General features: G+C 42.1%; 1 protein-coding gene across 1 annotated transcript in view; it reads right to left on the reverse strand.

The window, feature by feature from the left end:
• Nucleotides 1-956: 956 nt before the first annotated feature.
• LOC145417001 (uncharacterized) overlaps nucleotides 957-13836 on the reverse strand; it is an 18180-nt gene continuing 5300 nt past the window's right edge. Inside the window, exons 2-5 of the mRNA XM_080285850.1 lie at nucleotides 13343-13602; nucleotides 8693-8875; nucleotides 1629-1810; nucleotides 957-1230 (exon numbers count right to left, since the gene is read on the reverse strand). Of these exons, the coding sequence (XP_080141976.1) occupies nucleotides 957-1230; nucleotides 1629-1810; nucleotides 8693-8875; nucleotides 13343-13602 (899 nt within the window). The remainder of the gene's footprint in view (nucleotides 1231-1628; nucleotides 1811-8692; nucleotides 8876-13342; nucleotides 13603-13836) is intronic.

Here is a 13836-nt window from a genome sequence, read left to right on the forward strand (position 1 = left end):
GAGTACCAGTCATTGCCTTCACACGCTTGGGGACGGCAAGTGGTGGGGGAGACCATGGCCACCCACTTTTTATAGTGTGGTCGATAGGCATTAATCTAAGTCTTCTTCTACGTCCTCTTTCATAAAGATTGGGTGATAGCAATGCTCAAAATGAATCGTACAAGAATAAGTGCTTCGATCTTTCCTACACAAATGATAATAAAGTTCAGTGTTTATGAAGGGTAGAAATTTATAAACCTTAAACCATTTGCTCTGTTTTTATTAGGGTTTTCTTAACAACTAATGACTAGAAGCTGACTAAGAAATTATGGTGAGGCTAAAGATGCCAGAAGGTGATACCAATGTGTGAGGAGAGGTGAGGTAAGGTGTGGTGAGGTGAAGTGAGATGAGGTAGGATGGGGTAAGGTGCGGTGCGGAGATGTTAGATGAGGTGCTGTGAGTTGGAATGAGGTGAGATAAGTAGAGGTGAGGTGTATGGGATGTTGAGGTGAGGTGAAGTGAGGTGTATGGAAAGATGAAGTAAGGATTTGTCTAAGATTGTGTAAAGTGTGTAAGGGTGTTTGATGAACTGTACGTGTAGATGGTGTATAAGTTGGTGTATCAAGAGGTATGTGGCGAGGGTGTAAATAATGTATCAAACAGTATGTGGTGTGTGTGAGGGTGGTACACATCTCAGACTCTCAAAAGCCACACAAAATCTTTTCATCTGTGCGGTGGCGGCTGGACAGGTCTTGTGTATCTGTAGATGAGGCCAGTATCACAAAGGGGTGTAAATATCAGGGTGTAGATGCTATATCAAGTGGAATATCAAGAAGTATGTCGCTGTCTGGTGAGTGTAAGTGAGAACGTGCTGTAGCACATGGCGTTACATGCTCAGTGAGAGAATAAGTGTGTGTGAGGCTGCGTATTTGGGTTTTTATGAAGACGTACAGCATGTTGTCAGTATGAGGGTTCCATCAAGAAGTGTGTGGTGAATGTGAAGGAGGTACACATCTCAGGCCATCAAAAGCCACCCAAAATGCTTTCGTCGGGTGCTGCGGCGGTGGATCAGGGCTGGTATATTTGCAGATGAGCCCGTCTTCACAGGGACACCTCTCATTAACAACATACTGCGGGCCCCCCTCTGGCACGAAGCAAGTAGCACCACGGGGCAGGCGGCGTTGACAGACACTCTCACCATTACGACGAGCACAACAGAGGTCCGGGCCACAGTCATGTTCCCTTCGGCATCTAGGGAGATATTTGTAAGAGTTGTTTATAAGAGTTATTTATGAAAGATGTTTATGAGACTTGTTTATAAGATACTGGTATGTTTTGAGATATTTATAAGATATGTTTGTAAGAAATATTAAGCGGTGTTTATGAGATGTTAAAAAAGATATTTATAAGACTTGTTTAAAAGATGCAGGTACAGGTATGTATACAAGAAACAAGATGTGTTTATAGGAATATCTGCCAAGGATGATGAATACTTTGTTTTACAATGAACACATCTCTATGGCAGGGAATAATTTTATTTGATAATTTTACTTTCGTGGTTAATATTAACTCAAGTTTACTGTGAAATGCTTGGTAGTTGTATGAGAAAGAGAGAGAGAGAGAGAGAGAGAGAGAGTTCATAATAATACCTGGCCCCCTCCTTGCCTTTCTCCACGCGTCTCTGACATGTTCCAAACATGCAGTCCAGTCCACGTGCACACATGGCGTCCCGGCGGCAGTGCTGACCCTCGATGACTTTTCCACGACACACACCATAGTGAGGGTCGCAGAACTCACCACGCCTACATATATGGTCGTTGTTGCACAGAAGCTGCAACATGAAATTAATAACGATAATATGTTATGCTCCGTTACTGAGGTTATTATCATATTAAATATTATATTATGATGAATATGCAACGCTAAATTACACCACACTGCACTCCACCATATCCCAACTCACTACACAACACTATACCAAATCACAGCCCACCTTCGCCTCAGCGCACCACACCACGACACACCATACCACACTACACATCACCACGCAACACTCCTCAACACTTTATCACACTAAGCCATACTATGCCATGTCACACCATATCATATCACACTACACCATACCATACTACGCCACACCACACCATGCCATACTACGCCATACTACATCTTACTACACACCACAACACACCACACCACATTACATCACATACACGGTTGTTGTTACACAGTCGCTATATTACAGAGCAACAGTATATATATATATATATATATATATATATATATATATATATATATATATATATATATATATATATATATATATTGTTACGGAACAGAGAAAGATAACGTGCACTTTAAGTGAGAATGCTAAGAGTCACTACTGTCCCGTAAAGTTCCAGGTTCAAACAAAAGAGTTAGGTAAAATTACAAGTTAAAGTTTAATGCACAAACTAACAACTAAACATTCAGGACTCATAAAGATAATGTAATGGCAAATAAACAGGTTAAATATATGGTTAACTGCAATAGCCTCTATTAACACGAAATTAGAAAGAGTAAATTTATCTAAGTCAGCCCTGATAAAATGAGATACCAGATAATACTCAGTGAATGCCAGATAAATAATTACAGATACAAACTATTATCAAAAATGACTGACATAAAGAACCCCACACGAATTACAAACACTTCACTAGGCCTACAAATTAAACTTATGCTATACAGTACAAGAAAAAAATGCAATAACACGTATACTCAAATCACACACAGCTGCTAGATGGTTGGAGACTTCTTGAGCACTCACAATAATAATATCTGTACAGGGGAGGACAGAGATGTGAACAAAATGAGGAGCAGATCTAAGTGGCAATGATGCAGAGACTGAGCTCATTATATAGGGGCCGGCAGAGCCTGACACAACTTGTAAGAGGGACGCGCAAATGAAGCCATGGGGACAGAGAGCTGAAAATCCCGCAAAGTATAACAGAGATGTCGACTTACTCTACTATAACGGTAGAAGGGGGGAACTGAGGCAGAACACTCTCGTGATCAAACATGCAGCATACTGTGCGTTAAAATTACACAAAGGATGATGAAATCATAGGCTATGTAACACCTCCCCACAAAGAAAAAAGAAATTTACAAAGGAAATTTCTTATTACTCTAAAACAATCTGTACATGGCATTACAGAACATGCAAATGTCTTTCGTAATGTTACAAAACATGAGATCTCCCTAGCACGTTCAGTCATAGGTACTTGCCAGTATCCCTTTAACAAATCAAACTTACTTATGTACCTAGCCTTTCCGATCTTGTCTATGCAATCTTCCACACGAGGGAGAGGGTAAGTGTCCGTTTTAGTTATCTGATTAACACGTCTGTAGTCGATGCAAAGCCTCTGTGACCCACCTGGCTTAGAGACCAGAGTGACAGGAGAACTCCACTCGCTCTGACAGGGCTCAATCATCTTGTGGTCCAACAGGTAGCCAAGCTCCTTCTGGATGAGAGGAACTTTCACTGGGTTCACACGGTAAGGAGGCAATTTAATTGGCTTTGCGTCTCCAACATCGACATCATGCATCAACACAGTGGTTCTTCCTGGAGTGGCACGGAACACTTGCGGGTACTCCTGCAGTAATGCCGAAAACTCCTGCCTTTCCTTGGGAGGTAGATGAGAAAGCTTAGTCTGGAGATCATTCATGATATCAGGATTCTTCCCCAAACTATCACTCAGGCTCATACTGCATGGGAGAGCTTCACTTGCAGACTCGGGTGGAACAGCTACAGTGCAGACTGGATTATTTTCGTCCCGCCTGTGATATAACTTTAGCATGTTGATGTGACACAGTTGCTTGTTCTTTCTACGATCTGGTGTGGCGATGACATAGTTGACATCACTGAGTTTCTTCTCCACGAAATAAGAACCACTAAACTTGGCTTGAAGAGGTTGCCCATGAACTGGTAGCAGAATCAAAACCTGATCTCCTGGCTGAAAGTGGCGTAACCTGGACTTCTTGTCATACCAAGTCTTCATCTTCTCCTGAGCAGCTCCTAAATTCTCTCTCGCCAGCTGTAAAGCAGTGGACAGCCGTTCTTTGAAATTCATCACATACTCCAGCAGGTTGACGTCATCTTCCTCCGACAGCCAGCATTCCTTGAGTAACTTAAGGGGTCCTCTTACTTCATGGCCAAACAGTAGTTCAAAAGGTGAGAAGCCCAGTGATTCATTTGGAGATTCTCTTGCAGCAAACACAACGAATGGAAGACCTTTATCCCAGTCTTTCTGATGTTCCAAACAGTATTTCTTGAGCATCGATTTGAGTGTTTGATGATATATCTCCAACGCTCCTTGAGTCTGGGGATGGTAAGCTGAAGACGTGATCTGGGTGATGCCCAACTCTTTCAGAGACTGCTTGAAAACATTTGACATGAAATTACTTCCCCGGTCTGACTGTACCTCCTTAGGCAGACCAAACTTTGTGAAGAACCCCAGCATTTCCTTAACCACGTTCTTTGCTGAGATGTTTCTAAGTGGAATGGCTTCAGGATAACGAGTAGCCATATCAATCATGGTCAACACATAAGAAAATCCTGAAGAAGTCTTAGGAAGAGGGCCCACAATATCCACCAACACACGGGTGAAAGGCGCCTCAAAAGGAGGAATGGGAACTAGAGGTGCAACCTTTTCGGTCTGATTACACTTCCCCACAACTTGACAGGTGTGACAAGACTTACAATACCAGGAAACATCCCTGAAGATACCTGGCCAGTAGAAGTGTTTCAAAATGCGTGCCACAGTCTTCCTCACTCCAAGGTGTCCTGCCAAACTGGAATCATGAGCCACTCTAATGATATCCTGCCTACAAACACGAGGGATGACAACTTGATGTACAACCTCCCATTCACAGTCGGCTGATGCTGTTGGGGGTCTCCACTTCCTCATAAGTACTCCTGGCTTTACATAATAACAAGTAGAAGCACCGGCTGACTCTTCCTCACTGCAAGCAGAGTTAGCTAGACCTTTCAACTCAGGGTCAGCAACCTGCAACTCAACCAACTCTTGACGAGACAAATTATCAACACTACGGGGTACTGCCTCATCTGGTGAGTGGTCCAAATTAGCAAGAAAAGTGTCAGCTAGGATAACATCATCATCATCATTATCCTCTAAATCACCAGTAACTTTAGACTTAGCCCTAGTGACAGCACATGCAGGGAACACATCAGGGACATCACAATCCTGGGACGCAGCCACTGGCTCACTAGACAACTGAGGAGCTGGACACACTTGACTTCCACCAATATCATTTCCAAGTAAGAAAGTTACACCTGACATTGGGAGTGTCTCAACCAACCCAACCATAACAGAACCATTAACAAAACCAGACTCTAAATTCACTCTGCACAGAGGAACAGAGAAGTAATTATTCCCTACACCTTGTAAGATTACAGTTTCATCAGAGGAATTAACATTAGAGCCTAGAACACTGGTCAGCATAAGGGATTGGCAAGCACCTGTATCACGATATATTTTAACTGATTTCCTGTCATTACTGTCCAGAGGACTGACAAAACCATCAGACAGGAAATTAGCACATGAACTCTTGAGAGTGTCACCCACGTTACTGCTCAAAAGAGGAGCTCCATCATGAGAATTTAAGTTACCCCTCAAAGCAGGTTCAGTTAACTCAGTTAAAGAATTCTGGGAACTCTCAAGAGTGGACACTAGACCAATTGACTGAATATTTAAAGACTCCTTTTTGTTCACATCACGCTGTCTCCTGAAACATCTCTCCGTAGTATGACCAAGCTTACTACAATAAGTACATTTACTTTTCTGAAATCTAGAGGTGAAGCTGGTATTTACTTCCTGAGAAACATCATCTTTATTCTCTTTCCTGTTACCTGTACTCTGAGTAGAGGCAACGTACTGACTCTCAGCTTTTCTTTTTCCTCTAAAATATCTCTTGTGAGTGAGAACATACTCATCAGCTAAAACTGCAGCATCAGACAAATTATCTATTCTTTTCTCATCAAGATATAGGCTTACATCTTTATAAATACACCTTTTGAAGTCCTCCAGCAAAATCATCTGCTTAAATTTACCAAAATCAGAATCCACATTCTTAGAATTTAACCACTGCTCTAACAAATCTTCTTTGATTCTTGCATACTCAACATGGGATTGCTTATCTTGCTTGTAAGTTGTCCTAAATTTTACTCTATAGGCTTCAGGAACAAGCTCATAGGCCTTAAGAATCAAGCTCTTAACTACATCATAATTATCAGACTGATCCTGAGGCAAAGATGCATAAGTTACTTGAGCTTTACCGGTGAGAACAGTTTGAAGGAGTACTGGCCAATACTCCTTAGGCCAATTAAAACCTGTAGCTACCCTCTCAAACAACTGAAAATACTTTGTTAAATCAGATTCATTAAAAGGAGGGACAAGTTTAACATTTTTAGCCACATCAAAATCATCAGAGCAAGATGATCCAGTTCCACCTTGTTTCATGCGATACTCATGGTCTGCCTGAATCCTAGCAAGTTCAACTTGTGCCTGTATCTGTGCCTCCTGAATCCGAGCCTGAGATTCCGCCTCCTTAGCCTGAGACTCAGCCTGCTTAGCATTTGCCTGAAATTCAGCTTCTTTAGCACGAGCCTCCTGCAGAGCTAGCTGTAACTTAGCTAATTCAATCTGCGTTTGCTCATTTGGAGGAGTTACATTAAACAAGCTTTTATTAATCATGCCAACAATTTGATCTTTAGAATGATGAGAGTGAACTGCAATTCCCAATTGTTGAGCAACGAGCTTAAGTTCATTCTTTGTTCTGTTTTCTATATCACACACTGTTTGCACATTTGACAAAAAATCCCTGGCTTCATCAAGTGTAGAAATAGTAGCCATCATGAATATATCACAGTCACAAAATATCAAATATCCTTATGATAATATCCTGAATATCCTGATATGAGGTCGCCAAATTTATGTTACGGAACAGAGAAAGATAACGTACACTTTAAGTGAGAATGCTAAGAGTCACTACTGTCCCGTAAAGTTCCAGGTTCAAACAAAAGAGTTAGGTAAAATTACAAGTTAAAGTTTAATGCACAAACTAACAACTAAACATTCAGGACTCATAAAGATAATGTAATGGCAAATAAACAGGTTAAATATATGGTTAACTGCAATAGCTTCTATTAACACGAAATTAGAAAGAGTAAATTTATCTAAGTCAGCCCTGATAAAATGAGATACCAGATAATACTCAGTGAATGCCAGATAAATAATTACAGATACAAACTATTATCAAAAATGACTGACATAAAGAACCCCACACGAATTACAAACACTTCACTAGGCCTACAAATTAAACTTATGCTATACAGTACAAGAAAAAAATGCAATAACACGTATACTCAAATCACACACAGCTGCTAGATGGTTGGAGACTTCTTGAGCACTCACAATAATAATATCTGTACAGGGGAGGACAGAGATGTGAACAAAATGAGGAGCAGATCTAAGTGGCAATGATGCAGAGACTGAGCTCATTATATAGGGGCCGGCAGAGCCTGACACAACTTGTAAGAGGGACGCGCAAATGAAGCCATGGGGACAGAGAGCTGAAAATCCCGCAAAGTATAACAGAGATGTCGACTTACTCTACTATAACGGTAGAAGGGGGGAACTGAGGCAGAACACTCTCGTGATCAAACATGCAGCATACTGTGCGTTAAAATTACACAAAGGATGATGAAATCATAGGCTATGTAACAATATGTAAAATCACACTACGGTATATCATTCAGCACTGAACACTGTACCACAACGACACTGTACCACACCATACTAATCATGCTACACTACATCACACCACACCACACCACACACTATATCCCCCACATCACACTGCATCACACCTCACATACTGTCATTATAGTGAAGGATTTGTTTGAGATCAGAAAAACGTCCATAAGCTAAGACTGGGACACCACTACACCACACCACACACTACACCACACCACACCACGCACTACACCACACCACACCACGCACTACACCACACCACACACTACACCACACCAAACCACACCTCACCACAGTGAAGGTGTGCGGTCTAGGAAAATGTCCTTAAGTTTAATCGAGACAGTTTTCCATCCCACAGGCCTCGTGAATTCCCAAGTGTCGAGTAAAATCGTCTGACGTTAGCCAGAACAAAGAAAATAAATCGTCCCGCGAGATTTAAGCCTTAACTAGGGAAGGGAGAAGACAAGCCACAATTATTTATGATAATTTCTTAAGCTTATAATGAAGACAGAGAGTGTTTGGTCTTTGTACGTCTTTGCTGGATCTACTCTTTAGTGTGGCATGCAGGCTAATTCAATCTAATAGCCACAGGTGTTCCATAACGGCTCGTTAGATACAGTGAACTTGCCTTTCCCTTACCGAAACAAGTCGTACTACCGTATTCCAGGTAACTTTGACACTTCGCACCGCCCCTTCCTCTGCAATTTATTCTGTCCAGTGCACCGATATCATCAGCTCGCACGTTACTGAGGCAAATCATATTGTTAATAGAAATATATAAGTAACATTAAAGAGAATAATTATAAAGGTGCAATTTGCATAAAAGTTTTCAAAGGAGATGGTGTGATGCTTACGATGCCACTCTGAATGGGGCCCTTAGGACTACGAGTATGACTTACCAGGTCTCGGTATGGGTCGTAGCGAGGTTGAACAGCAGTGAGAGCGGCTGCTGAGGAGAAGAGCCAGGGTAACACAGCAGCTGACGTGTTATGTAGTACACACAGCACCACCACAGTCACAGTCGCCACGCCGCAGCTCATTGTGGTGAGTGTTGCCTGGTAAACGCGTAGAAGCAGGGGAAACTGGTGGATGTAAAGTTCTAAACAAGTAGCAGTAACAGCAGGCGATGGACGATAGGTGTAACGTGCAGAATAAGCAGAAGTAGGAACAACATACATATAATGCGTGATGAACATGTAACCAATAGTAACAGGTGCACGTGGCGATCCGAACAAATAGCACCAGCAGTAACAGGTGGATGTGGCCTGGTGAACGAGCAGAAACAGAGACGACACTACACCGTAGATGCAACTTGTTGAACAAGTAGCAGCAGAAGGGGTGTTGTGTGAGAGACGTGCTGACCTAGACTGCTGACACACACCTGCCCCCCTGCTATATACAGGAGCTGTCACAACACCTGCCTGCCAATCCTACTTGCCCACCTGGCCATCACACGTGCAAACCCTCACTCCCTCCCACCACTCCAACCACTACAGGGGTATGTCTTATTTACTTGAGGAGGACTAATTATGCTTCACCCCATCTTGAGGTGGGGAAAAAAGGTCAGAGGATGATGATGATGATGATGATGATGGTGGTGGTGGTGGTGGTGGTGGTGGTGGTGGCGATTTATGGCCAGAAACTGATGCTATTTCAGAACTGTTCAGTCGTCACTCTAACAACAATTTCAGTATGTGGATTTTTGCACTATAGTCTTTATGGTTCTGTGAACGATTATTTATTCAACTTACGAGAAACGTCCAGCAGTGAAGGGGATTGTGAAAGTTATAGCTAACCCCTTCAGTTTTTTATACCTCTCCAAAGCTTTATATAATTGTCTGGAGAGAGAGAGAGAGAGAGAGAGAGATGACCTCGTAATTAAGGTGTTAGAGGTGAGTGTCAGGTGTGGGGTAGAGGGATAAGCCGTGAAGGGGCGGGGAAGTGGTTAGTACTTCTCCACCCCCTCACACCCCCCACTATCTTATCTCTCTCTCTCTCTCTCTCTCTCTCTCTCTCTCTCTCTCTCTCTCTCTCACACACACACACACACACACACACACACGCACTATGTATATACTCGTATACATAATCGTATATATATATATATATATATATATATATATATATATATATATATATATATATATATATATAGAATCATTTATAAATTTTTATATAATGTTTGTGTGCAATTTGTTTTATTTATATATTTTGAAAACTTATCGCTTCATGCACTATATTGTTGTGGATTATGCTGATGTGGTGTAAACTTTTGGTACATTTAAGTGTTATTATCCACTTGGCCAGGTGTGAAGGGTTTAAACACAAGGGTAGTGTAGTTCCAGGGAGGGAGGTGTCCTGGGAATATGTATTTACCCTAAGTCTGTTAAGCCCCACGCCTCCCCTCATATGTGCTCACCTGCATTCCTCTTGTCCTTTTCATGTCTGTAATGGGTCTGTTTTCATCTGACAGCACTAGGCCACTCCCACAGTTTGAATATTAAGTTGCGGTTGCGTTGAATCTCCTTGGTTGTTTGTCAAATCAGTGACCCAACCAGACTGTGCTTGTCCAGCAGCTAAGGCAACATGTGCCAAGGATTTTGTCAAGTTACCACAAGCGCCGTATAGTCGTCCTCAATCTGCCGTATATGGTTACTGGCTTAGGAGATTTCGACTACGGTATTCTTTTTTTCTTCTCTTTCGCCTTCGTTTTACCGATTTATTTTGCACATTACACCTTGACCCTTCACTATGTTGACGTATTTCGTATTCTAGTCTCCCGACCTTCGAGGGTTTTATTTGGTATAGCAGACATTTCTCAATTACAGCAGTTGTAGTTTCCATCAACCTCTTCATCGCAGGAAATCCAAGCTGAGTAAAATCGTCAGTTACTGGCCTGGTCAAAGTGAAGAAAGACTTCATCGGACTAAAATGGTAGCCAACCTTCATTATTCTATTCATGCAAACGCTGTCGATAACAAAATTACATTAAAAAAAAAAAAACATTAGACAATACTGAGGTGCAATATGCAAAATAAACCGCTAAAACAGCAGATATTACGAAGTCTCCTGTGCCAGCAAGACTACAGACCATTATGTTTTTACGGTAGGTGTTGGTGATGGAGTGGGACGCCTTCATGTAGTGGCATCGAAATAACGAGCTGCTACACTGCCCGATTATCCAAACGTTCCTCTTATCCCTCCCTATCCCCCAGAGAAGGATAGTAGACTGCAGAACGAGGCTAACTAGTCTATTTGATTGACCTGTTCAGCTGAGATGTATGCGGCAAGTAGGGTGTGTTTGATACACGGCTGCTGATTGGCCGCCGATGATGTCATTGAAGTAAATGCAGGCATGTATTGTTGTGCAACATGCGGAAGTAGGTGTACGCTGTAGGTGGATATTATAGCGCAACATGTGGACGCATGTGTACACCATGCGTGGATGTAATTCAACATGCGGACGTGGATGTACACCGTGGGTGGATAATTTATTTCAAACGTCACTCATCGTTTTATGAAACTTTATAATCAACTTTAATTTTCTTTGATAACAGTGAACTTTTAAAGCTAATTTTGACCTCATCAGCTTCGGAAATTATTCCATATTCAATCTGGCAGCTTGTATTGAAGAAGAGGTGTAGATCTGAATCATTGGCGGCCAATCAGCAGCCACAATTCAGACACACCCTACTCGGCCCATGCATCTCAGCTGCACAGGTCAATCAAATAGACTATACAACCTTTAGTCCACCGGGTTTACGTTCAGATGAGCCTGGGACTAGAGCAAGAGCTACTACTACTACTACTACTACTACTACTATACCCTGTTTAATTAACCTGTGCAGCTGAGATGTATGAGGCGAGTAGGTTGTGTTTGTTTCGCGGTTGTTGATTGGCCGCCGGTGATGTTAATCCACAGCTCTTCTTTATATATATTTATATTTTCAAATTGCCTGCATTATAAGCGGCCATTTCATATATGGAATAATTTCCGAAGCTAGAGAGGTCAAAATTAGCTTTAAAGGTTTATTGTTATCAAAGAAAGTTAAAGTTGATTATAAAGTTCTATAAAACGATGAGTGACGTTTGAAGTCTTCACCCACGCTGCAGTGGTGCACACCCACGACAGCATGTTGCACTGCATCCACCCACGATGTACACCTACGTCCGCATGTTGCGCTGTAATATCCACCCACGGTGTACACCAACGTCCGCATGTTGCGCTGTAATATCCACCCACGGTGTACACCAACGTCCGCATGTTGCGCTGTAATATCCACCCACAGTGTACATCTACGTCCGCATATTGCACAACAATACATGCCTGCATTTACTTCAATGACATCATCGGCGGCCAATCAGCAGCCGTCTATCAAAAACACACCGTACTTGCCGCATACATCTTAGCTGCACAGGTCAATCAAATAGACTATACTGCTACTACTACTACTACTACTACTACTACTACTACTGTGGCAGCAAGACCCACGAGTATACGAGTACGTTTTTTTTTTTTTTTTTTTACCTTTCATGCAAGTGTCCTTTATCAATTTGAATAAAATTATCTGGAAGTAGAAAAATAAAAAAAGAAAAAAGCGTCATCGAAATGAAAGGCTAACAATCATAAGAAAGAAGTGGGAAAGTGAAAGAGTAAATATTTGTTTTAGAATCACTAATCTTTACCTGACTTTTTAACACCTGTGCTCACCTCAGTTAATCCGTCTCCCTCTGAGTGGTGTGTGTGTGTGTGTGTGTGTGTGTGTGTGTGTGTGTTTACTCGAAGAGAGAGAGAGAGAGAGAGAGAGAGAGAGAGAGAGAGAGAGAGAGAGAGAGAGAGAGAGAGAGAGAGAGAGAGAGATGTTTGTGTGTTTGTGTGTATTTACTCTGAGAGAGAGAGAGAGAGAGAGAGAGAGAGAGAGAGAGAGAGAGAGAGAGAGAGAGAGAGAATAATCTTATAATGATGTGATAATTGTGTCCCAGAGGGATGAATGGCTCAAACACCTGCACAATACCTTAATATCTCACTCAACACTATAATACACCACACTATACTATGCCACATCCTGCCACGCTATATATACCACACCACACCACACCACAATGTATAACACTAAGTCACACTGTACAACACTACCCTATCTCACACCACACCACACCGCGTTATCTCACACCATCAAATACTGCACTGCACTACAGCACACTACATCATACCACACTATACTACTCCACACCACACCATACTATATCACTATGCTTTACTATAGTGCTCTGGGCTACACCACCAGACTACACTATGCCATGCTACTCCACAGGAGACTACAGTATATAGCATATATGGACGCGTTGGCATGTACAGTATGGCAGGGCAGTATCCTCACTGACACCCAGGAAGACTATTCCCTTTTGAGGCCAGAGCCTTTGTTTTGAGGAACTGATGTTCTCTTTGCTGTTGCTCAGTCCCAGTCTTTATGGCTGTCCTACAGGAACAGTACAGTGCATACACCGAGTAGGGATCAGGCGCCCCTTTGTGGTAGATAGCTCCTCACCAAGGTCGGACCAGCGTCCTTCCCACGGCCAGGTGCAGGAAAATATAATGATGTTTGGGTGCCGGGTGAGCGCCACCGCTGCAACCACCCAGGGTACACAGCACTATCTTGCTGAACTGTTAAAACTTCCGTCGGCACGCCCAGTTGTGATACTGCTAAGTGTAGACGATCCTTTGCGCCTCGAGGACTCAGGAGCTGTTCATCAAATATCTTTCCCACAGCCGTCGCTTTCCTACGTGGTCCCAAGGTTATATAATAGACTGGTGTTATTCATGAGACAGTTGACTTCTGAGTCTTTTAAGGGGAAACCCAAAGCCCATATATATATATAAATATATATATATATATATATATATATATATATATATATATATATATATATAAGTTACGATCTTGAGAGGTGTTGTGATGAATAATTAGGGGATTTAGTTGCTGCCACTTCTGCAGATGGAGCTGGTATTGTATAGGAATGTCACACTTCATGTGAGGTAATT

The sequence above is a fragment of the Coenobita brevimanus genome, chromosome 108 (genome assembly GCF_032717465.1).
Source record: "Coenobita brevimanus isolate Jiangsu-jjx chromosome 108, ASM3271746v2, whole genome shotgun sequence".
Lineage (NCBI taxonomy): Eukaryota > Metazoa > Arthropoda > Malacostraca > Decapoda > Coenobitidae > Coenobita > Coenobita brevimanus.